We start from the raw sequence: 25,457 nt of genomic DNA, 5'->3' as shown, positions 1-25,457 counted from the left end.
TCCCTCTACCCCCACTAGTTGCCTCCATGGTAACAGCTAGCCTAACAATATGACTGAGAGTGTGTATCCATGGTAACAGCTAGCCTAACGATATGACTGAGAGTGTGTATCCATGGTAACAGCTAGCCTAACGATATGACTGAGAGTGTGTTTCCCTCTACCCCCACTAGTTGTCTCCATGGTAACAGCTAGCCTAACGATATGACTGAGAGTGTGTATCCCTCCACCCCCACTAGTTGCCTCCATGGTAACAGCTAGCCTAACGATATGACTGAGAGTGTGTTTCCCTCTACCCCCACTAGTTGCCTCCATGGTAACAGCTAGCCTAACGATATGACTGAGAGTGTGTATCCATGGTAACAGCTAGCCTAACGATATGACTGAGAGTGTGTATCCATGGTAACAGCTAGCCTAACGATATGACTGAGAGTGTGTATCCATGGTAACAGCTAGCCTAACGATATGACTGAGACATGGATGCTAAGACCACACACACACATTTTTAACCTCTCACTTCCTCTTCCACTCTCTCTCTCTCTTTCCTATTTAGTCACACATACACACACAAACAAACACACACACACACACACACACAAACACACACACACACACACACACAGGAGATAGAGGCAGAAAGAGAGAGAGAGCTGACAGATATTGGGAGAAAGAAAGAAGAGGAGAGGGAGAAAGAGAGAGGGAGAGGAGAGGAGAGGAGAGGAGAGGAGAGGAGAGGAGAGGAGAGGAGAGGAGAGGAGAGGAGAGGAGAGGAGAGGAGAGGAGAGGAGAGGAGAGGAGAGGAGAGGAGAGGAGAGGAGAGGAGAGGAGAGGAGAAGACACACACTCATTGAGAGGTCATTAAGGTCGGATAAATAACTAACTGTCGACTATTTGATGACAGGATAAATAAATATCTGTTCACTATCTGATGACAGGATAAATAACTAACTGTCCACTATCTGATGACAGGATCAATAACTAACTGTCCACTATCTGATGACAGGATCAATAACTACTGTCCACTATCTGATGACAGGATCAATAACTAACTGTTCATTATCTGATGACAGGATCAATAACTAACAATGGTGAACCGGTGTCCTGAGGTGGTGAACTGGTGTCCTGAGGTGGTCAACTGGTGTCCTGAGGTGGTGAACTGGTGTCCTGAGGTGGTCAACTGGTGTCCTGAGGTGGTCAACTGGTGTCCTGAGGTGGTCAACTGGTGTCCTGAAGTGGTGAACCGGTGTTCTGAGGTGGTGAACTGGTGTTCTGAGGTGGTGAACTGGTGTTCTGAGGTGGTCAACTGGTGTCCTGAAGTGGTGAACCGGTGGTCAACTGGTGTCCTGAGGTGGTGAACTGGTGTTCTGAGGTGGTGAACTGGTGTTCTGAGGTGGTGAACTGGTGTTCTGAGGTCAATACACACTGCCACAAATGGTAATGTTAACCATCCAGATATGTGGGGGTCAATGGGAGTCTTATGCAATTGATCAACATGCAATTTCCAGTAAGTCATTTGCCTTTTTTCCAGTAAGAAGCATGTGACACGCTGACTCCCACACAGAGCTGTTGTCACACCCATTCACACTTCTGTATTTAGTGACTCCCACACAGAGCTGTAGTCACACCCATTCACACTTCTACACTTCTGTGACACCATACAGTCCTCTGATAAACAGGGAGATGTTAGAGTAGTGTGCAGTGCAGTTATTGTCCGCCAGCTTGTTTTGATGTAGATAGAGAATGAGGAAGAGGAAGTGAGAGTAAATGTAGACCGTAGAAAGACAGAGTCATCTCTGAATAACTATTCTCTCTGGTGTCAATGTCACACAGGAGACAGCAGTTATTCTTTGTGAGTTCACCGTCTTGCATTAAGCTATCTACTGTTGATCCTGCTGCTGGTGGCAACATGATATCAGAGTCTCAGTTAAAGTTTAAAAGGAAGTGGACCGCCAGAGTTTCAAATGGTGTGAATGATATCGCCGCTCTAAAACCTCTGAGAAAGATGCAGACATACATTCTAACACATATCTCTGAATAACTCTTCTCACTGAGACAGCATAGATTAAAATAACTCGCAATAGATAGATAGATAGATAGATAGATAGATAGATAGATAGATAGATAGATAGATAGATAGATAGATAGATAGATAGATAGATAGATAGATAGATAGATAGATAGATAGATAGATAGATAGATAGATAGATAGATAGATAGATAGATAGATAGATAGATAGATAGATAGATAGATAGATAGATAGATAGATAGATAGATAGATAGATAGATTGGATAGTTAGTAAGTAAAAAAAAAATGTGAATGCGATGCAGCTGGCGATTGTTTAGATAACGCTAGACTAGCTAGCTACGAATAGCTAGCATTAGCTACAAATAGCTAGCTAGATGGGTGATGCATATTTAAGGTGTTAAACAGGAACTCTGGAGCTCAGGTCCAGATCAACACTGCATTTATATGGTCTAATGGCCAACACCACAATAACAAGAGACTCTATCTGTGCTATTAAGTATAGTAGGGCTGCCTATACTAGGGTTAGTAGGGATCAGGCTTTCCTGACCTGTCATGGCATGTAGGGCGTTGGTCACCAACTCTGTTCCTGGAGAGACACAGGGTGTGCAGGCTTCTGTCCCAGCTAACACTATGAGGACTAATACACTGGAGGGTTTGTAAGTGTTGGGCTTGACCCCACTGCTTACCCCACGACTCTATCTGGTTGAATAGTGTCTACTCACCTGTTGCAGGTAGGCATGCTATATAATGTCTCTACAACATAGCTCCAGGTATCAGACCAGGTATGGTAGGTAGACTATAGGTCTACATATTATAGCCAGGGTTGGATGATGACCACTTAGTACCCACAGAGCAGGTCAGAAGTTACCTTGGATTTAAGGGGAGGGCAATATCTTCACTTGCAACGTCATCGTAAATTTAAGACTGATTCTTCAGTGTGTGTTAGCGTTCACCTCTATGGGATCGGTGTCCCGTATACGGGACGGTTGAGCTAACGTGCACTAAAGTGATTAGCATGACTGTTGTAAGTAACAGCAAACTTTCCAGGACATAGACATGTCTTATATGGGCAGAAAGCTTAAATTATTGTTAACCTAACTGCACTGTCCAATTTACAGTAGCTATTACAGTGAAAAAAGACCATGCTGTTGTTTGAGGAGAGTGCACAACAACAAAAAACTTATCACGGCAACTGGTTTGATACATTCACCTCTGAAGGTAAATAAGGTACTTACATTCTGTCATGCCCTGGCTCTGGGGACTCTAGTATGTTGAGCCAGGGTGTGAGTTTTCATTTGTGTTTGTTCTGGTTTTGTATATCTATGTTGGCCAGGGTGGCTCCCAATCAGAGACGGCTGTAGCTCGTTGTCTCTGATTGGGAGTCATACTTAGGTACCCGTTAGGCATTCATTTGGTGTGGTTTCTTGTTCCGTGTTGGTTGGTGTATGTAACCAGGGACGTCACGTTATGTTATCGTTTTGTTCGTGTGATCATTATTTAATAAATATGTTCGCATTCCACGCTGCGCCTTGGTCCTCTGTTCCCGACGATCGTGACAGAAGAAACCACCAAGACTGGACCAAGCAGCGTGTCCAGGAGCCATCGCCAGGGAGATCTCTAGCAGATCTCCTTCGCCTCCTCGACTGGGTCAAGCCGGGTGAGGAAGAGAAGGGCTGGACTTGGAAGCAGAAGGGCGAAAGTCTGGTGAGGGACATGGAGACCTGGTCCACGGGTAGGAGAGACGCCCAGAATGTTTTTAGGGGGGGGCTCACGCCGTGGACGACGGGGCAGCAGGAGGCCGCCAGGTTACGGGAGTCACTGGTCACCAGGGGGAAGGAGGATGTAGAGGCACGGCGAGAGGTACTGGGGTGTGTTGCCAGTCCGGTCCGGCCTGTTCCTGATCCCCGCGTAGGGCCAGTGGTGTGTGTTCCCAGTACGGTCCGGCCTGTTCCTGCCACTCGCACCAAGTCTACGGTGCGCGTCGCCAGCTCGGCCCGGCCTGTTCCTGCTCCCCGCACCAAGCCTGTGGTGCGCGTCGCCAGCCCAGTCCGGCCCATTCCTGCTCCCCGCACCAAGTCAGTGGTGCGTTTCGTCAGCCCTGTCCGGCCCGTTCCTGCTCCCCGCACCAAGTCAGTGGTGCGCGTCGTCAGCCCGGTCCGGCCCATTCCTGCTCCCCGCACCAAGTCAGTGGTGCGTTTCGTCAGCCCAGCTCGGCCCGTTCCTGCTCCCCGCACCAAGTCAGTGGTGCGTTTCGTCAGCCCAGCTCGGCCCGTTCCTGCTCCCCGCACCAAGTCAGTGGTGCGCTTCGTCAGCCCGGCTCGGCCCGTTCCTGCTCCCCGCACCAAGCCAGTGGTGCGCTTCGTCAGCCCGGTCCGGCCCGCTCCTGCTCCCCGCACCAGGTCAGTGGTGCGTTTCGTCAGCCCGGCTCGGCCTGTTCCTGCTCCCCACACCAAGCCAGTAGTGTGCGTCGTCAGTACGGCACAGCCCGTGCCTGTTCCACCGGTGCCTGGTTCGGCACCGGTCAGCTGCGTCACGCCGGAGCTAGAGCAATTCGCTCCACCAGTGTGCAGTCCAGCTCCGGTCAGCAGGGTCAGACCAGACCAGGGGTACTTTGGGGGGTTAGAGAGGGAGTGGGGATCATGCCCGGAGCCGGATCCGCCTCCAAGGCGGAGTGCCCACCCGGTCCCTCCCCTGTGGTGTTTGGTTGGCGCGGTCGGAGTCCGCGCCTTTGGGGGGGGGGTACTGTCACGCCCTGGCTCTGGGGACTCTAGTATGTTGAGCCAGGGGGTGAGTTTTCATTTGTGTTTGTTCTGGTTTTGTATATCTATGTTGGCCAGGGTGGCTCCCAATCAGAGACGGCTGTAGCTCGTTGTCTCTGATTGGGAGTCATACTTAGGTAGCCGTTAGGCATTCATTTGGTGTGGTTTCTTGTTCCGTGTTGGTTGGTGTATGTAACCAGGGACGTCACGTTATCGTTTTGTTCGTGTGATCATTATTTAATAAATATGTTCGCATTCCACGCTGTGCCTTGGTCCTCTGTTCCCGACGATCGTGACACATTCAGTAATCTTGCTCTGATTTGTCATCCTAAGGGTCCCAGAGATAAAATGTAGCATAGTTTTGTTTGATCAAATCAATTTTTATATTCAAATCTAGGAACTGGGTTCTACAGTTTGAACCCCTGTTGTGTCTGGCTCCACACCCACCCCGCCAGGCCATCTAGATGTGTGAAAGTTAGTGTATAAGCTAATGATCCATCATGTATGACATTCCTGGGAGTTTGTAAACTTACATTTTGTTTTACCATATCATTTTTGTATGTTGTCTATAGTTATGTACTTGAAAATGTATCAATTGACCAATTCGGCACATTTGGGCAGACTTCATACAAAATAGTCCAGTATTGCAATGCTTCACTGGATCAATCTGAAACTTTGCACACACACTCCATCTAGTGGCCACAATCTAAATTGCGTCTAAACTGCAATATTATATTGTGGCCTTTCTCTTGCATTTAAAAAGTGATGGAATAAAACATATATAGAAAACGCATATTTTTTTGTTTGTATTATCTTTTACCAGATCTAATGTGTTATATTCTCCTACATTAATTTCACATTTCCACAAAGTCTATGCATATCCTTGCTTCAGGTCCTGAGCTACAGGCAGTTAGATTTGGGTATGTCATTTTAGGGGCGTGGAGAGGAGGGCCTGTGGAGAGGCGGGGCCTGTGGAGAGGCGGGGCGTGGAGAGGAGGGCCGGTGGAGAGGAGGGGCGTGGAGAGGAGGGGCTGTGGAGAGGAGGGGCGTGGAGAGGAGGGGCGTGGAGAGGAAGGGCTGTGGAGAGGAGGGGCGTGGAGAGGAGGGCCGGATTTTTATTTTATTTATTTCACCTTTATTTAACCAGGTAAACCAGTTGAGAACAAGTTCTCATTTACAACTGCGACCTGGCCAAGATAAAGCAAAGCAGTGCGATAAAAACAACAACACAGAGTTACATATGGGGTAAAACAAAACAAAAATCAAAAATACAACAGAAATACAATTAATATACAGTGTGCAAATTTAGCAAGTTATGGAGGTAAGGCAATAAAATAGGCTATAGTGCAAAATAATTACAATTTAGTTTTAACACTGGAATGATGTGCAAGAGATGATGTGCAAATAGAGATACTGGGGTACAGATGAGCAAAATAAATAACAATATAGGGATGAGGTAGTTGGGCGGGCTAATTTCAGATGGGCTGTGTACAGGTGCAGTGATCGGTAAGGTGCTCTGACAACTGATGCTTAAAGTTAGTGAGGGAGATAAGTGTCTCCAGCTTCAGAGATTTTTGCAATTTGTTCCAGTCATTGGCAGCAGAGAACTGGAAGGAATTGCGGCCAAAGGAGGTGTTGGCTTTGGGGATGACCAGTGAGATATACCCGCTGGAGCGCAGACTACGGGTGGGTGTTGCTATGGTGACCAATGAGCTAAGATAAGGCGGGGATTTGCCTAGCAGTGATTTATAGATGGCCTGGAGCCAGTGGGTTTGGCGACGAATATGTAGTGAGGACCAGCCAACAAGAGCGTACAGGTCACAGTGGTGGGTATTATATGGGGCTTTGGAGACAAAACGGATGGCACTGTGATAGACAACATCCAATTTCCTGAGTAGAGTGTTGGAGGCTATTTTGTAAATGACATCGCCGAAGTCAAGGATCGGTAGGATAGTCAGTTTTACGAGGGCATGTTTGGCAGCATGAGTGAAGGAGGCTTTGTTGCGAAATAGGAAACCGATTCTAGATTTAACTTTGGATTGGAGATTCTTAATGTGAGTCTGGAAGGAGAGTTTACAGTCTAACCAGACACCTAGATATTTGTAGTTGTCCACGTACTCTAGGTCAGACCCGTCTAGAGTAGTGATTCTAGTCGGGTGGGCGGGTGCAAGCAGCGTTCGGTTGAAGAGCATGCATTTAGTTTTACTAGTGTTTAAGAGCAGTTGGAGGCTACTGAAGGAGTGTTGTATGGAATTGAAGCTCGTTTGGAGGTTTGTTAACACAGTGTCCAATGAAGGGCCAGATGTATACAAAATGGTGTCGTCTGCGTAGAGGTGGATCTGAGAGTCACCAGCAGCAAGAGCGACGTCATTGATATACACAGAGAAAAGAGTTGGCCCAAGAATTGAACCCTGTGGCACCCCCATAGAGACTGCCATAGGTCCAGACAACAGGCCCTCCGATTTGACACATTGAACTCTATCTGAGAAGTAGTTGGTGAACCAGGCGAGGCAGTCATTTGAGAAACCAAGGCTATTTAGTCTGCCAATAAGAATGCGGTGGTTGACAGAGTCGAAAGCCTTGGCCAGGTCAATGAAAACGGCTGCACAGTACTGTCTATTATCGATCGCGGTTATAATATCATTTAGGACCTTGAGCGTGGCTGAAGTGCACCCATGACCAGCTCGGAAACCGGATTGCATAGCGGAGAAGGTACGGTGGGATTCGAAATGGTTGGTGATCTGTTTGTTGACTTGGCTTTCAAAAACTTTTGAAAGGCAGGGGAGGATGGATATGGGTCTGTAACAGTTTGGATCTAGAGTGTCACCCCCTTTGAAGAGGGGGATGACCGCGGCAGCTTTCCAATCTCTGGGGATCTCAGACGTTACGAAAGAGAGGTTGAACAGGCTAGTAATAGGGGTTGCGACAATTTCGGCAGCTAGTTTTAGAAAGAAAGGGTCCAGATTGTCTAGCCCAGCTGATTTGTAGGGGTCCAGATTTTGCAGCTCTTTTAGAACATCAGCTGTCTGGATTTGTGTGAAGGAGAAGCGGGGGGGGCATGGGCAAGTTGCAGCGGAGGGTGCAGAGCTGGTGGCCGGGGTAGTGGATGAGAGAAGGGGCGTGGAGAGAAAGATGTACGTTAAGTACCATGTCACCAATCTGAAATGGTGGCAGCATCTCACACTATGCTGTGAGATATTCACCATTCAAAGCACATTGCACAACATGGCCTGGTAGTAGCCTTCACGCTGGGAGATTTCATAAGCCGATTGTTTACACTGTGTTAGCTGTAAAAACATTGGGAGAGGATACAGCCCATTCTCCTAACGTTGTTGACCCTGTCATACTATGATAGGAAAGGAGCCTTGTCCGCTGGATACGGCGTGTGAATGACAATCTAGGAATGTTAGCGGGATGCTCTGGCTTGTTTCATGGCTATATCTATTAGACATGACTAGGGCTTTGTCCACATTTTTTATTAGATATTACAAGTTCAAATAATGTAATTCATTCACATGGCAGAATACAATTGAATTGCATGATAAAACTACAAATCTAACATAAATGCAACATACATTTAGGGAACTATTGTTATGGATGTTGTTATGAGTTGCCGTTCAATAATGGAGTCATATAGGGGATGGATGGTGTTCAGTTGGGGGTGAAGACTACTGGGAGTTCTGGTAACCTTTATTGTTGAGTGGTAAAAGACTTTGAGATTTTGATTGTGTGATTGAGACTGAGTTTAAGCTACACTTTATGAATGGACAAACTTTGCGCGACTGATGTCACTTGAGTAGATTTGAACTCATTTACCGGGCTGGACGGGACTTTTCTCGAGGAACCAGAGATCATTGTGTTGTGACGTTATTATGTGTGTGATCATTTATTTTACAACCGACGCAAAAGAACACAGTGGTTTTGAAGTTATTTGCAATGTTTTAAGGGTTAATGAAAAGTTTTATTTCCATACTGACTTTTACGTGAGTCCTTTGTATTGGTGTAGACTTGACGGACCAGACGGGACTCACTCCCTCACAAACAAAAAAGGAGAAATCAATATTTTCTCTGGTAGGCACAACCTACCTGGCATCCATAACAAACAATAACTTTGAAGTCAAAACCGTTACAGCGAAACTGTCAGCCACCTTATCTCCAGTATTCCAGAATTGTTCCAGAGTTCTACAGCTGTAATTCCCCGTAGAACCAATCAGACTGTGTTCAGGATGATTCTTATTCTACTGGATGTTTCTTAATTATATTTACTTCTGTCTACAAGAAACCCGAGTTCCGGACAGATAAAATGAGATCCAGAAACAACGGAGGTTCCATTTGTCACGCTGGCAGTATATTGGTCAATGTCATTATGACCATTACAATTCCACAGTAGCTTGGCAAGTACAATTTAATGTGTTATTTGACAGATATAGTGACAATATAGGCAAAAATCTAATTTGACTTAATCTAACTAAGAACGTTGTCAAATAGAACATATTAGATCACATTGATAAAAAGGACAGGATATCTTGTGGTTCACTAAGCAGTGTCATGTATGTTAGATGACTGCATCCTCGTTCCACAAACCCTCTTCTGCTAAATGATTTTCCCCATAAATGGGTGCAGAATGCCTGCAATCTTTTCTGGACTACATGCGAGAGGAAGAGCGACCTGATAACGGTGTTCCAGAAAAGACAGGGGTATGATTTCCTCGTCTCTATAAGGTTTATCAACAACCCCCCCGGGGCCACAAAAAAAAACTGGAGCTGGAGTTTATTTATGAACGTTTATTTTGACAGGGAAGACATATTGAAACCTAGGTCTCTTTTCCAAATGTGCCCTGTATAATACAATATAAAACACACATTAAACATATATACAGCTCCCTCCACTAATATTGGCACCCTTTGGTAAATATGAGCAAAACGGGGTGTGAACAAAAACGTCTTTATTGTTTATCCTCCTGGTCTTTTGTTCTAAATATTCACACACAAAAAAACGAACCTTTAATTCAAGTAAAATTGAAAAAGAAAATGTTTATTCTTATCATAAAACAAATAATTCTTCAACAGATCAACAGTTGGGGCCATAGCATACATAATAGTATCCTCTGTCACGTCTCCTCCCGTTGCTCCCCTCCTGGCGCTCTGATTCGCCGGTCTACTCAGCCACCGGTCTGAGCCGCACCACCTCAGCAAACACAGGAATGGAAACCCAACGCACCCTAATCACCTCCAGCGCACCTGCAGCTCATCACCTCATCACCACCCCTATATAGCCCCTGGGCTGTCCATCTCATCACCACCCCTATATAGCCCTGGGCTGTCCATCTCATCACCACCCCTATATAGCCCTGGGCACCTCATCACCACCCCTATATAGCCCTGGGCTGTTCACCTCATCACCACCCCTATATAGCCCTGGGCACCTCATCATCTCATCACCACCCCTATATAGCCCTGGGCACCTCATCATCTCATCACCACCCCTATATAGCCCTGGGCTGTTCACCTCATCACCACCCCTATATAGCCCTGAGCACCTCATCATCTCATCACCACCCCTATATAGCCCTGGGCACCTCATCATCTCATCACCACCCCTATATAGCCCTAGGCACCTCATCATCTCATCACCACCCCTATATAGCCCTGGGCACCTCATCATCTCATCACCACCCCTATATAGCCCCTGGGCACCTCATCATCTCATCACCACCCCTATATAGCCCTGGGCACCTCATCATCTCATCACCACCCCTATATAGCCCTGGGCACCTCACCATCTCATCACCACCCCTATATAGCCCTGGGCACCTCATCATCTCATCACCACCCCTATATAGCCCTGGGCACCTCATCATCTCATCACCACCCCTATATAGCCCTGGGCTGTTCATCTCATCACCACCCCTATATAGCCATGGGCACCTCATCATCTCATCACCACCCCTATATAGCCCTGGGCACCTCATCATCTCATCACCACCCCTATATAGCCCTGGGCACCTCATCATCTCATCACCACCCCAATATAGCCCTGGGCACCTCATCATCTCATCACCACCCCTATATAGCCATGCACCTCATCATCTCCTCACCACCCCTATATAGCCCTGGGCACCTCATCATCTCATCACCACCCCTATATAGCCCTGGGCTGTTCAGTGTCGTGTTGTGTGTGATTGTTAGTGTCATGTCTTGTACTCGCTTGTTGTTGTTCTCTTGCTCAGTGTTAAAGCAAACCTTTACATTGTTGATTCCTGCCTCTTCGTATCCTCAGTACTGCTTGCTACATAAATAGATCCGCTAGCCTATTAGCGACGTTATGACTGACTTGTGATCATTGCCCTTGCTAGTTTGATTGTATTGACATACCCAGCCTTAGTTATATTTATTCGTTTTTGTCCAGAATATTGAAACGGTGCATCTTGAATGTAGTCAGCAAACAATATACCAGGCCAGCTGTGATTTACAACCAGATAGCAATATTTTTTTTGGTGCCCAAAAGTTCCCAAACGGCCCACCCAGTGTGAATATATTTCACTTGCTTTACGATTGTGTTGTCTACTTTGTGAATGATTTCTCTATTGTACTACATAATTGATAAGTCGCATACCTCCATGATACGCATCAGTAGGGATTAAAAGTGAGTATACCACTGAAACAAAAGTGGGCGTATCCCCTCCACTACACCACTGGCCCTTTGTGTTTTACAAAAAGTCTCTTACATGAGTGGTTACGGTTGCTGTCCTTTAAGAATCACGAATCTGTCACAAACTGAAGGCCTATAGGTTTGCGCAAACATGTCTGTAATAGATAAGGCTGTTAAGATATTAATGTATCAAGAACGGAGTGTATATACAGTGGGGAGAACAAGTATTTGATACACTGCCGATTTTGCAGGTTTTCCTACTTACAAAGCATGTAGAGGTCTGTAATTTTTATCATAGGTACACTGCAACTGTGAGAGACAGAATCTAAAACAAAAATCCAGAAAATCTCATTTTATGATTTTTAAGTAATTAATTTGCATTTTATTGCATGACATAAGTATTTAATCACCTACCAACCAGTAAGAATTCCGGCTCTCACAGACCTGTTAGTTTTTCTTTAAGAAGCCCTCCTGTTCTCCACTCATTACCTGTATTAACTGCACCTGTTTGAACTTGTTTCCTGTATAAAAGACACCTGTCCACAGACTCAATCAAGCAGACTCCAACCTCTCCACAATGGCCAAGACCAGAGAGCTGTGTAAGGACATCAGGGATTAAATTGTAGACCTGCACAAGGCTGGGATGGGCTACAGGAGAATAGGCAAGCAGCTTGGTGAGAAGGCAACAACTGTTGGCGCAATTATTAGAAAATGGAAAAGTTCAAGATGACCATCAATCACCCTCGGTCTGGGGCTCCATGCAAGATCTCACCTCGTGGGGCATCAATGATCATGAGGAAGGTGAGGGATCAGCCCAGAACTACACGGCAGGACCTGGTCAATGACCTGAAGAGAGCTGGGACCACAGTCTCAAAGAAACCCATTAGTAACACACTACGCCGTCATGGATTAAAATCCTGCAGCGCACGCAAGGTCCCCCTGCTCAAGCCAGCACATGTCCAGGCCTGTCTGAAGTTTGCCAATGACCATCTGGATGATCCAGAGGAGGAATGGGAGAAGGTCATGTGGTCTGATGAGACAAAAATAGAGCTTTTTGGTCTAAATTCCACTCACCGTGTTTGGAGGAAGAAGAAGGATGAGTACAACCCCAAGAACACCATCCCAACTGTGAAGCATGGAGGTGGAAACATCATTCTTTGGGGATGCTTTTCTGCCAAGGGGACAGGACGACTGCACCGTATTGAGGGGAGGATGGATGGGGCCATGTATCGCGAGATCTTGGCCAACAACCTCCTTCCCTCAGTAAGAGCATTGAAGATGGGTCGTGGCTGGGTCTACCAGCATGACAACGACCCGAAACACACAGCCAGGGCAACTAAGGAGTGGCTCCGTAAGAAGCATCTCAAGGTCCTGGAGTGGCCTAGCCAGTCTCCAGACCTGAACCCAATCGAACATCTTTGGAGGGAGCTGAAAGTCCGTATTGCCCAGCGACAGCCCTGAAACCTGAAGGATCTGGAGAAGGTCTGTATGGAGGAGTGGGCCAAAATCCCTGCTGCAGTGTGTGCGAACCTGGTCAAGACCTACAGGAAACGTATGATCTCTGTAATTGCAAACAAAGGTTTCTGTACCAAATATTAAGGTCTGCTTTTCTTTTGTATCAAATACTTATGTCATGCAATAAAATGCAAATTAATTACTTAAAAATCATACAATGTGATTTTCTGGATTTCTGGATTTGAAGTGTACCTATGATAAAAATTACAGACCTCTACATGCTTTGTAAGTAGGAATACCTGCAAAATCGGCAGTGTATCAAATACTTGTTCTCCCCACTGTATTTGGCCTGGCGAAGCGGTTTTATGCTGGTCTCAGGAAGAAAAGTACGAGTCCTCACTGTCCAAGACAGAGTCAAGACCAAAAGTACAAATGTATCCAACATCGAGCCAAGCACGAGACACTGTGTTGTCTCGAGACCGGATGAGTACTACAACACTGGTATTCAAAATGGACAAAATCTACCCACAATACCCCATAATGATGCAGTGCAAACATGTAAGACATTTTAGCAATTTTTTTGAAAATGAAATATCTAATTTACATATGTATTCACACCCCTGAGACAATACATGTTAGAATCACCTTTGGCAGCGATTACAGCTGTGAGTCTCTGGGTAAGTCTCTAAGAGCTTTTACACACCTGGATTGTACAATATCTGCCCATTTATTCTTTTCATCTGTCAAATTCGTTGTTGATCATTGCTAGAAAACAATTTTCAAGTCTTGCCATATATTTTCAAGCAGATTTAAGTAAACTGTAACTCTGCAAACTTCGTGTGGCCTTGTGTTTTAGGTTATTGTCTTGTTGAATGGTGAATTCATCTCCAAGTGTCTGGTGGAAAGCAGACTGAACCAGGTTTTCGTCTATGATTTTGCCTGTGTTTAAATCCAGTCAGTTTCTTTTTTTTCCTGAAAAACTATGGAGAGTAGTACTCAGTAATGTGCTGTATTGGATTTGCCCCAAACATAACACTTTGTATTGAGGACAAAATTTTAATTGCTTTGCCACATGTTTTGCATTATTACTTTAGTGTGTAGTGTCGAGAAAACGATGCTGAGATGATGTGAGAACAAGAAATCCGCTGACACTGTCCTCGATTATAATTATTTATTACATTGAAGATCTCAGCGCCAATTTACAGACTCCTGCAGACATCTGGAGAACAACCGGCCCCAATCTCTAATGTGTTATTCTCCCCTCCTTTGTCCCAAACCATAGTATATATATCCTATGTAACCTGATATGGGTGTTTTCCCCTACAGACCAATCCCAGGACTCCACCTAACAGACTTCCTCTGTTTTAGGGTGCCCCTATAGAAATGCTCTCCAGATGCTTCCTCAAGCTGAGTCAACATCTTCTAAGACCATTTGCAAACGTCAGCAAAATTGTAAATTGTTCAGACACTACAAGTGCCTTGTTGCAAACATGTTTAGGAATATTTTTATTCTGTACAGCTCTGTTTTTTTTAGTTTACCCATCTACCAATAGGTGCCCTTCTTTGCGAGGCATTGGAACACCACCCTGGTCTTTGTGGTTGAATCTGTGTTTGAAATTCACTGCTCAACTGAGGAGGGACCTTACAGATAATTGTAGGTGTGGGGTACAGAGATGAGGTAGTCATTCAAAAATCACTACTATTGCACACAGATTGAGTCCATGCAACGTATTATGTGACTTGTTAAACAACTTTTTACTCCTGAACGTATTAAGGCTTGCCATAACAAAGGGGTTGAATACTTATTGACTCGAGACATTTCAGCTTTTCATTTTTTATTAATTTGTAAACATTTCTAAAAACGTAACTCCAGACCAGGCCAGTGACATATTTCTATTTATTTAGACTGTAACACAACAAAATGTGAAAAAAGTCACTTTCTGATGACCTCGTATCCGTGCACATGAACTCTGTACTGGTACTCACTGTATATATCCATGTTATTTCTACTTGTTCATGTTATTCGTTATTCACAGTGTGTTTTTTTTATTTTTACTCTGCATTGTTGGAAAAGGACCCATAAGTCAGCATTTCACTTTTAGTCTGCACCTGTTGTTCATGAAGCATGTGAAAAATGAAAATTTGATTTGATTTGGACTGAAATAGGTGCCAGTACTCATTTTGGGTGCCTGAACTCTGCAATATGTTTAAGCCAGTGTTCTATAAGAGGTTCTGGAAGTCAAGCAGTATAAAGTGTGAGGTGCTGGAACTCAGTTCTGGTGTTCTGTCCCATGTCAAGTTTGTGTTTTTTCCTCGGTGCTTCAAAGAGCAAATGGACACAAAAGTCGATGCAAATACAATGCTGATAGAGAGCAAGTTCTTATGGTAATAATTTGTGCTTCAGTGTTTTATCAGTGGTGGAAGAGATACTCTGGAGCTGCTGCAGTGAGTCTGGGGCTGCTGTGTGTTCTCCTATTGGCTGGGATCATAGGCCTGTTGCTCTACCGTGAGTTTGATATGTTCTCAATCAAACTTTCTCTTTATCATCAGTGGTGTTATGACCAGGGATCAATTCCATTTCAACTCCATTCAATTCAATTCAGAAAGTACACCAAATTCCAATTCCAATTCCACATTGTCCTCATTGAAAAATATTGGACTTGGAATTCTAGTGTACTTCCTGAATAGACTGGAATTGAAATGCAATTGAACCCAACCCTGGTAATGATAGATTAACTTTTCCACTGTTACCTTGGTCGTTGATGGTATTATTTCACAGAGCGAAACCAATTAACCAGATCCAACACCCTGACCAAAGAGAGAGACCAGTTACAGACCAGCGGCAACAACCTGACTGAAGAGAGAGACCAGCTACAGACCAGCAACAACACCCTGACTACAGAGAGAGACCAGTTACAGACCAGTTACAACACCCTGACCAAAGAGAGAGACCAGCTACAGACCAGTTACAACACCCTGTCCAAAGAGAGAGACCAGTTACAGACAAGCTACAACACCCTGACCAAAGAGAGAGACCAGCTACAGACCAGCTACAACACCCTGACCAAAGAGAGAGACCAGCTACAGACCAGTTACAAAACTCTGACCAAAGAAAGAGACCAGCTACAGACCAGATCCAACACTCTGACCAAAGAGAGAGACCATCTACAGACCAGAAACAACACCCTGACTACAGAGAGAGACCAGTTACAGACCAGCTATAACACCTTGACCAAAGAGAGAGACCAGCTGCAGACCAGTTACAACACCCTGACCAAAGAGAGAGACCAGCTACAGACCAGAAACAACACCCTGACTACAGAGAGAGACCAGTTACAGACCAGCTATAACACCTTGACCAAAGAGAGAGACCAGCTACAGACCAGCTATAACACCCTGACCAAAGTGAGAGACCAGCTACAGACCAGATACAACACCCTGACCAAAGAGAGAGACCAGTTGCAGATCAGTTACAACACCCTGACCAAAGAGAGAGACCAGTTGCAGATCAGTTCCAACACTCTGACCAAAGAGAGTGGCCAGCTACAGACCAGATACAACACCCTGACCAAAGAGAGAGACCAGTTGCAGATCAGTTACAACACCCTGACCAAAGAGAGAGACCAGTTGCAGATCAGTTCCAACACCCTGACCGAAGAAAGAGACCAGCAACAGACCAGACACAACACCCTGACTGCAGACAGAGACCAGCAACAGACCAGATACAACACCCTGACCAAAGAGAGAGACCATCTACAGACCAGATACAACACCCTGACCAAAGAGAGAGACCAGTTGCAGATCAGTTACAACACCCTGACCAAAGAGAGAGACCAGCTACAGATCAGTTACAATACTCTGACCAAAGAGAGAGACCAGCTACAGACCAGATCCAACACTCTGACCAAAGAGAGAGACCAGCTACAGACCAGATCCAACACTCTGACCAAAGAGAGAGACCAGCTACAGACCAGAAACAACACTCTGACCAAAGAGAGAGACCAGCTACAGACCAGATCCAACACTCTGACCAAAGAGAGAGACCAGCTAGAGACCAGAAACAACACCCTGACTACAGAGAGAGACCAGTTACAGACCAGCTATAACACCCTGACTACAGAGAGAGACCAGCAACAGACCAGATACAACACCCTGACCAAAGAGAGAGACCATCTACAGACCAGATACAACACCCTGACCAAAGAGAGAGACCGGTTGCAGATCAGTTACAACACCCTGACCAAAGAGAGAGACCAGTTGCAGATCAGTTCCAACACCCTGACCAAAGAAAGAGACCAGCAACAGACCAGATACAACACCCTGACCAAAGAGAGAGACCAGCAACAGACCAGATACAACACCCTGACCAAAGAGAGAGACCAGCTACAGACCAGATCCAACACTCTGACCAAAGAGAGAGACCAGCTACAGACCAGAAACAACACTCTGACCAAAGAGAGAGACCAGCTACAGACCAGATACAACACCCTGACCAATGAGAGAGACCAGTTGCAGATCAGTTCCAACACCCTGACCAAAGAGAGAGACCAGCAACAGACCAGATACAACACCCTGACCAAAGAGAGAGACCATCTTCAGACCAGTTACAACACTCTGACCAAAGAGAGATACCATCTTCAGACCAGTTACAACACTCTGACCAAAGAGAGAGACCAGCTACAGACCAGATACAACACCCTGACCAAAGAGAGAGAACAACTAAAGAAAGAGACAGAACGTCTGAAACAATCTTTGGTTGAGAAAGGTGAGGGATGTTGTCTAATGACTGTTCTGTTTGACAGTCTCTGTAGTTCACATGCCACTTATAAACAGGCAATTCAACTTACATTAAAGGAAAAATCTATGACTTCCAAACCGACCATTAGTTAGTGCCCTGTCTTCCTTGAGTGTTTGATTGAGACTTAATTCAATGTGATATTAAAGTGACTAAAGCGAGACATTTTCAACTTAAAGAGTGTCCGCAAGGATGGAAGAAGCTTGGTAGCCGATGTTACTACATCTCTACTAAGAAGAACACCTGGGAGAGGAGCAGACAGGACTGCAGAGATAACGGAGCAGACCTGGTGATCATCAACAGCCAAGACAAACAGGTGTGTGAGAGAGAGAAAGAGAGAGAGAGAAAGAGAGAGAGAGAGAGAGAGAGAGAGAGAGAGAGAGAGAGAGAGAGAGAGAGAGAGAGAGAGAGAGAGAGAGAGAGAGAGAGAGAGAGAGAGAGAGAGAGAGAGACAGAGAGAGGTAATGGCTAAGTATTAATAATGTTGTCTCTCTCCCACAACTACAGACATTTGTCAATTGGTTATGTGGAGTAAAGAAATATGTCTGGATTGGTCTGACTGACTCTGTTACTGAGGGGACCTGGAAATGGGTGGACAACACAGTACGGACCCAAACGTAAGACATTTATTTAAATCTGTGTCATTATGAAATCACTGTTCAGAGTATTAGGCTCTGACTGGACATCCAGATTCTATGTGTTGTTTCTTCTACAGGTATTGGAAGAGTGGACAGCCTGATTCTATGTGATGTTTCTTCTACAGGTATTGGAACAGTGGACAGCCTGATTCTATGTGTTGTTTCTTCTACAGGTATTGGAACAGTGGACAGCCTGATTATATGTGTTGTTTCTTCTACAGGTACTGGAACAGTGGACAGCCTGATTATATGTGTTGTTTCTTCTACAGGTATTGGAACAGTGGACAGCCTGATTCTATGTGTTGTTTCTTCTACAGGTATTGGAACAGTGGACAGCCTGATTCTATGTGTTGTTTCTTCTACTGGTATTGGAACAGTGGACAGCCTGGTTCTATGTGTTGTTTCTTCTACAGGTATTGGAACAGTGGACAGCCTGATTCTATGTGTTGTTTCTTCTACAGGTATTGGAACAGTGGACAGCCTGATTCTATGTGTTGTTTCTTCTACAGGTACTGGAACAGTGGACAGCCTGATTCTATGTATTGTTTCTTCTACAGGTACTGGAACAGTGGACAGCCTGATTCTATGTGTTGTTTCTTCTACAGGTATTGGAACAGTGGACAGCCTGATTCTATGTGTTGTTTCCTCTACAGGTATTGGAACAGTGGACAGCCTGATTCTATGTGTTGTTTCTTCTACAGGTATTGGAACAGTGGACAGCCTGATTCTATGTGTTGTTTCTTCTACAGGTATTGGAACAGTGGAGAGCCTGATTCTATGTGTTGTTCCTCTACAGGTATTGGAACAGTGGACAGCCTGATTCTATGTGTTGTTTCTTCTACAGGTATTGGAACAGTGGAGAGCCTGATTCTATGTGTTGTTCCTACTACAGGTATTGGAACAGTGGACAGCCTGATTCTATGTGTTGTTTCTTCTACAGGTACTGGAACAGTGGACAGCCTGATTCTATGTGTTGTTTCTTCTACAGGTACTGGAAAAGTGGACAGCCTGATTCTATTTGTTGTTTCTTCTACAGGTATTGGAACAGTGGACAGCCTGATTCTATGTGTTGTTTCTTCTACAGGTATTGGAACAGTGGACAGCCTGATTCTATGTGTTGTTTCTTCTACAGGTATTGGAACAGTGGACAGCCTGATTCTATGTGTTGTTTCCTCTACAGGTATTGGAACAATGGACAGCCTGATTCTATGTGTTGTTTCTTCTACTGGTATTGGAACAGTGGACAGCCTGGTTCTATGTGTTGTTTCTTCTACAGGTATTGGAACAGTGGACAGCCTGATTCTATGTGTTGTTTCTTCTACAGGTATTGGAACAGTGGACAGCCTGATTCTATGTGTTGTTTCTTCTACAGGTATTGGAACAGTGGAGAGCCTGATTCTATGTGTTGTTCCTACTACAGGTATTGGAACAGTGGACAGCCTGATTCTATGTGTTGTTTCTTCTACAGGTACTGGAACAGTGGACAGCCTGATTCTATGTGTTGTTTCTTCTACAGGTACTGGAAAAGTGGACAGCCTGATTCTATGTGTTGTTTCTTCTACAGGTATTGGAACAGTGGACAGCCTGATTCTATGTGTTGTTTCTTCTACAGGTATTGGAACAGTGGACAGCCTGATTCTATGTGTTGTTTCTTCTACAGTTATTGGAACAGTGGACAGCCTGATTCTATGTGTTGTTTCTTCTAAAGGTACTGGAACAGTGGACAGCCTGTTTCTATGTGTTGTTTCTTCTACAGGTACTGGAACAGTGGACAGCCTTATTCTATGTGTTGTTTCTTCTACAGGTATTGGAACAGTGGACAGCCTGATTCTATGTGTTGTTTCTTCTACAGGTATTGGAACAGTGGACACCCTGATTCTATGTGTTTTTTATTCTACATGTATTGGAACAGTGGACAGCCTGATTCTATGTGTTGTTTCTTCTACAGTTACTGGAACAGTGGACAGCCTGATTCTATGTGTTGTTTCTTCTACAGGTACTGGAACAGTGGACAGCCTGATTCTATGTGTTGTTTCTTCTACAGGTATTGGAACAGGGGACAGCCTGATTCTATGTGTTGTTTCTTCTAAAGGTACTGGAACAGTGGACAGCCTGTTTCTATGTGTTGTTTCTTCTACAGGTACTGGAACAGTGGACAGCCTTATTCTATGTGTTGTTTCTTCTACAGGTATTGGAACAGTGGACAGCCTGATTCTATGTTTTGTTTCTTCTACAGTTGTTGGAACTGTGGACAGCCTGATTATATGTGTTGTTTCATCTACAGGTATTTGAACAGTGGACAGCCTGATTCTATGTGTTGTTTCTTCTACAGGTATTGGAACAGTGGACATCCTGATTCTATGTGTTTTTTATTCTACATGTATTGGAACAGTGGACAGCCTGATTCTATGTGTTGTTTCTTCTACAGTTACTGGAACAGTGGACAGCCTGATTCTATGTGTTGTTTCTTCTACAGGTACTGGAACAGTGGACAGCCTGATTCTATGTGTTGTTTCTTCTACAGGTATTGGAACAGGGGACAGCCTGATTCTATGTGTTGTTTCTTCTACAGGTACAGGAACAGTGGACAGCCTGATTCTATGTGTTGTTTCTTCTACAGGTATTGGAACAGTGGAGAGCCTGATTCTATGTGTTGTTCCTACTACAGGTATTGGAACAGTGGACAGCCTGATTCTATGTGTTGTTTCTTCTACAGGTACTGGAACAGTGGACAGCCTGATTCTATGTGTTGTTTCTTCTACAGGTACTGGAAAAGTGGACAGCCTGATTCTATGTGTTGTTTCTTCTACAGGTATTGGAACAGTGGACAGCCTGATTCTATGTGTTGTTTCTTCTACAGGTATTGGAACAGTGGACAGCCTGATTCTATGTGTTGTTTCTTCTACAGGTATTGGAACAGTGGACAGCCTGATTCTATGTGTTGTTTCTTCTACAGGTATTGGAACAGTGGACAGCCTGATTCTATGTGTTGTTTCTTCTACAGGTATTGGAACAGTGGACAGCCTGATTCTATGTGTTGTTTCTTCTACAGTTATTGGAACAGTGGACAGCCTGATTCTATGTGTTGTTTCTTCTAAAGGTACTGGAACAGTGGACAGCCTGTTTCTATGTGTTGTTTCTTCTACAGGTACTGGAACAGTGGACAGCCTTATTCTATGTGTTGTTTCTTCTACAGGTATTGGAACAGTGGACAGCCTGATTCTATGTGTTGTTTCTTCTACAGGTATTGGAACAGTGGACATCCTGATTCTATGTGTTTTTTATTCTACATGTATTGGAACAGTGGACAGCCTGATTCTATGTGTTGTTTCTTCTACAGTTACTGGAACAGTGGACAGCCTGATTCTATGTGTTGTTTCTTCTACAGGTACTGGAACAGTGGACAGCCTGATTCTATGTGTTTTTTATTCTACATGTATTGGAACAGTGGACAGCCTGATTCTATGTGTTGTTTCTTCTACAGTTACTGGAACAGTGGACAGCCTGATTCTATGTGTTGTTTCTTCTACAGGTACTGGAACAGTGGACAGCCTGATTCTATGTGTTGTTTCTTCTACAGGTATTGGAACAGGGGACAGCCTGATTCTATGTGTTGTTTCTTCTAAAGGTACTGGAACAGTGGACAGCCTGTTTCTATGTGTTGTTTCTTCTACAGGTACTGGAACAGTGGACAGCCTTATTCTATGTGTTGTTTCTTCTACAGGTATTGGAACAGTGGACAGCCTGATTCTATGTTTTGTTTCTTCTACAGTTGTTGGAACTGTGGACAGCCTGATTATATGTGTTGTTTCATCTACAGGTATTTGAACAGTGGACAGCCTGATTCTATGTGTTGTTTCTTCTACAGGTATTGGAACAGTGGACATCCTGGTTCTATGTGTTTTTTATTCTACATGTATTGGAACAGTGGACAGCCTGATTCTATGTGTTGTTTCTTCTACAGTTACTGGAACAGTGGACAGCCTGATTCTATGTGTTGTTTCTTCTACAGGTACTGGAACAGTGGACAGCCTGATTCTATGTGTTGTTTCTTCTACAGGTATTGGAACAGGGGACAGCCTGATTCTATGTGTTGTTTCTTCTACAGGTACAGGAACAGTGGACAGCCTGATTCTATGTGTTGTTTCTTCTACAGGTATTGGAACAGTGGAGAGCCTGATTCTATGTGTTGTTCCTACTACAGGTATTGGAACAGTGGACAGCCTGATTCTATGTGTTGTTTCTTCTACAGGTACTGGAACAGTGGACAGCCTGATTCTATGTGTTGTTTCTTCTACAGGTACTGGAAAAGTGGACAGCCTGATTCTATGTGTTGTTTCTTCTACAGGTATTGGAACAGTGGACAGCCTGATTCTATGTGTTGTTTCTTCTACAGGTATTGGAACAGTGGACAGCCTGATTCTATGTGTTGTTTCTTCTACAGGTATTGGAACAGTGGACAGCCTGATTCTATGTGTTGTTTCTTCTACAGGTATTGGAACAGTGGACAGCCTGATTCTATGTGTTGTTTCTTCTACAGGTATTGGAACAGTGGACAGCCTGATTCTATGTGTTGTTTCTTCTACAGTTATTGGAACAGTGGACAGCCTGATTCTATGTGTTGTTTCTTCTAAAGGTACTGGAACAGTGGACAGCCTGTTTCTATGTGTTGTTTCTTCTACAGGTACTGGAACAGTGGACAGCCTTATTCTATGTGTTGTTTCTTCTACAGGTATTGGAACAGTGGACAGCCTGATTCTATGTGTTGTTTCTTCTACAGGTATTGGAACAGTGGACATCCTGATTCTATGTGTTTTTTATTCTACATGTATTGGAACAGTGGACAGCCTGATTCTATGTGTTGTTTCTTCTACAGTTACTGGAACAGTGGACAGCCTGATTCTATGTGTTGTTTCTTCTACAGGTACTGGAACAGTGGACAGCCTGATTCTATGTGTTGTTTCTTCTACAGGTATTGGAACAGGGGACAGCCTGATTCTATGTGTTGTTTCTTCTACAGGTACAGGAACAGTGGACAGCCTGATTCTATGTGTTGTTTCTTCTACAGGAATTGGAACAGTGGAGAGCCTGATTCTATGTGTTGTTCCTACTACAGGTATTGGAACAGTGGACAGCCTGATTCTATGTGTTGTTTCTTCTACAGGTATTGGAACAGTGGACAGCCTGATTCTATGTGTTGTTTCTTCTACAGGTACTGGAAAAGTGGACAGCCTGATTCTATGTGTTGTTTCTTCTACAGGTATTGGAACAGTGGACAGCCTGATTCTATGTGTTGTTTCTTCTACAGGTATTGGAACAGTGGACAGCCTGATTCTATGTGTTGTTTCTTCTACAGGTATTGGAACAGTGGACAGCCTGATTCTATGTGTTGTTTCTTCTACAGGTACTGGAACAGTGGACAGCCTGATTCTATGTGTTGTTTCTTCTACAGGTACTGGAACAGTGGACAGCCTTATTCTATGTGTTGTTTCTTCTACAGGTATTGGAACAGTGGACAGCCTGATTCTATGTTTTGTTTCTTCTACAGGTATTGGAACAGTGGACAGCCTGATTCTATGTTTTGTTTCTTCTACAGTTGTTGGAACAGTGGACAGCCTGATTATATGTGTTGTTTCATCTACAGGTATTTGAACAGTGAACAGCCTATTTCTATGTGTTGTTTCTTCTACAGGTATTGGAACAGTGGACATCCTGATTCTATGTGTTTTTTATTCTACAGGTATTGGAACAGTGGACAGCCTGATTCTATGTGTTGTTTCTTCTACAGGTATTGGAACAGTGGACAGCCTGATTCTATGTGTTGTTTCTTCTACAGTTATTGGAACAGTGGACAGCCTGATTCTATGTGTTGTTTCTTCTAAAGGTACTGGAACAGTGGACAGCCTGTTTCTATGTGTTGTTTCTTCTACAGGTACTGGAACAGTGGACAGCCTTATTCTATGTGTTGTTTCTTCTACAGGTATTGGAACAGTGGACAGCCTGATTCTATGTGTTGTTTCTTCTACAGGTATTGGAACAGTGGACATCCTGATTCTATGTGTTTTTTATTCTACATGTATTGGAACAGTGGACAGCCTGATTCTATGTGTTGTTTCTTCTACAGTTACTGGAACAGTGGACAGCCTGATTCTATGTGTTGTTTCTTCTACAGGTACTGGAACAGTGGACAGCCTGATTCTATGTGTTTTTTATTCTACATGTATTGGAACAGTGGACAGCCTGATTCTATGTGTTGTTTCTTCTACAGTTACTGGAACAGTGGACAGCCTGATTCTATGTGTTGTTTCTTCTACAGGTACTGGAACAGTGGACAGCCTGATTCTATGTGTTGTTTCTTCTACAGGTATTGGAACAGGGGACAGCCTGATTCTATGTGTTGTTTCTTCTAAAGGTACTGGAACAGTGGACAGCCTGTTTCTATGTGTTGTTTCTTCTACAGGTACTGGAACAGTGGACAGCCTTATTCTATGTGTTGTTTCTTCTACAGGTATTGGAACAGTGGACAGCCTGATTCTATGTTTTGTTTCTTCTACAGTTGTTGGAACTGTGGACAGCCTGATTATATGTGTTGTTTCATCTACAGGTATTTGAACAGTGGACAGCCTGATTCTATGTGTTGTTTCTTCTACAGGTATTGGAACAGTGGACATCCTGATTCTATGTGTTTTTTATTCTACATGTATTGGAACAGTGGACAGCCTGATTCTATGTGTTGTTTCTTCTACAGTTACTGGAACAGTGGACAGCCTGATTCTATGTGTTGTTTCTTCTACAGGTACTGGAACAGTGGACAGCCTGATTCTATGTGTTGTTTCTTCTACAGGTATTGGAACAGGGGACAGCCTGATTCTATGTGTTGTTTCTTCTACAGGTATAGGAACAGTGGACAGCCTGATTCTATGTGTTGTTTCTTCTACAGGTATTGGAACAGTGGAGAGCCTGATTCTATGTGTTGTTCCTACTACAGGTATTGGAACAGTGGACAGCCTGATTCTATGTGTTGTTTCTTCTACAGGTACTGGAACAGTGGACAGCCTGATTCTATGTGTTGTTTCTTCTACAGGTACTGGAAAAGTGGACAGCCTGATTCTATGTGTTGTTTCTTCTACAGGTA

At 44.2% G+C, this 25,457-nt stretch overlaps 1 protein-coding gene and 1 long non-coding RNA gene across 2 annotated transcripts; both read left to right on the top strand.

The window, feature by feature from the left end:
• Nucleotides 1-1,082: 1,082 nt before the first annotated feature.
• On the top strand, nucleotides 1,083-16,960 carry LOC311124923 (uncharacterized protein; the record flags this gene model as incomplete). The annotated part of the gene is made up of 3 exons (XM_084199019.1): nucleotides 1,083-1,335; nucleotides 15,294-15,395; nucleotides 15,669-16,960. Coding segments are annotated over 3 exons (1,647 nt in total), but the record flags the coding sequence as incomplete, so codon positions are not given.
• A 19-nt stretch (nucleotides 16,961-16,979) lies between these two features.
• On the top strand, nucleotides 16,980-18,270 carry LOC311124921. Its single transcript, XR_014612821.1, has 3 exons — nucleotides 16,980-17,654; nucleotides 17,864-18,000; nucleotides 18,192-18,270. It is a non-coding gene; the product is annotated as an uncharacterized lncRNA (long non-coding RNA).
• The last annotated feature ends 7,187 nt before the right edge of the window (nucleotides 18,271-25,457 follow it).

The sequence above is a fragment of the Coregonus lavaretus genome, assembly GCF_964263955.1.
Source record: "Coregonus lavaretus genome assembly, contig: HAP1_SCAFFOLD_1242, whole genome shotgun sequence".
NCBI classification, from domain to species: Eukaryota; Metazoa; Chordata; class Actinopteri; order Salmoniformes; family Salmonidae; genus Coregonus; species Coregonus lavaretus.
This window is presented reverse-complemented; position numbering and strand designations above follow the sequence as displayed.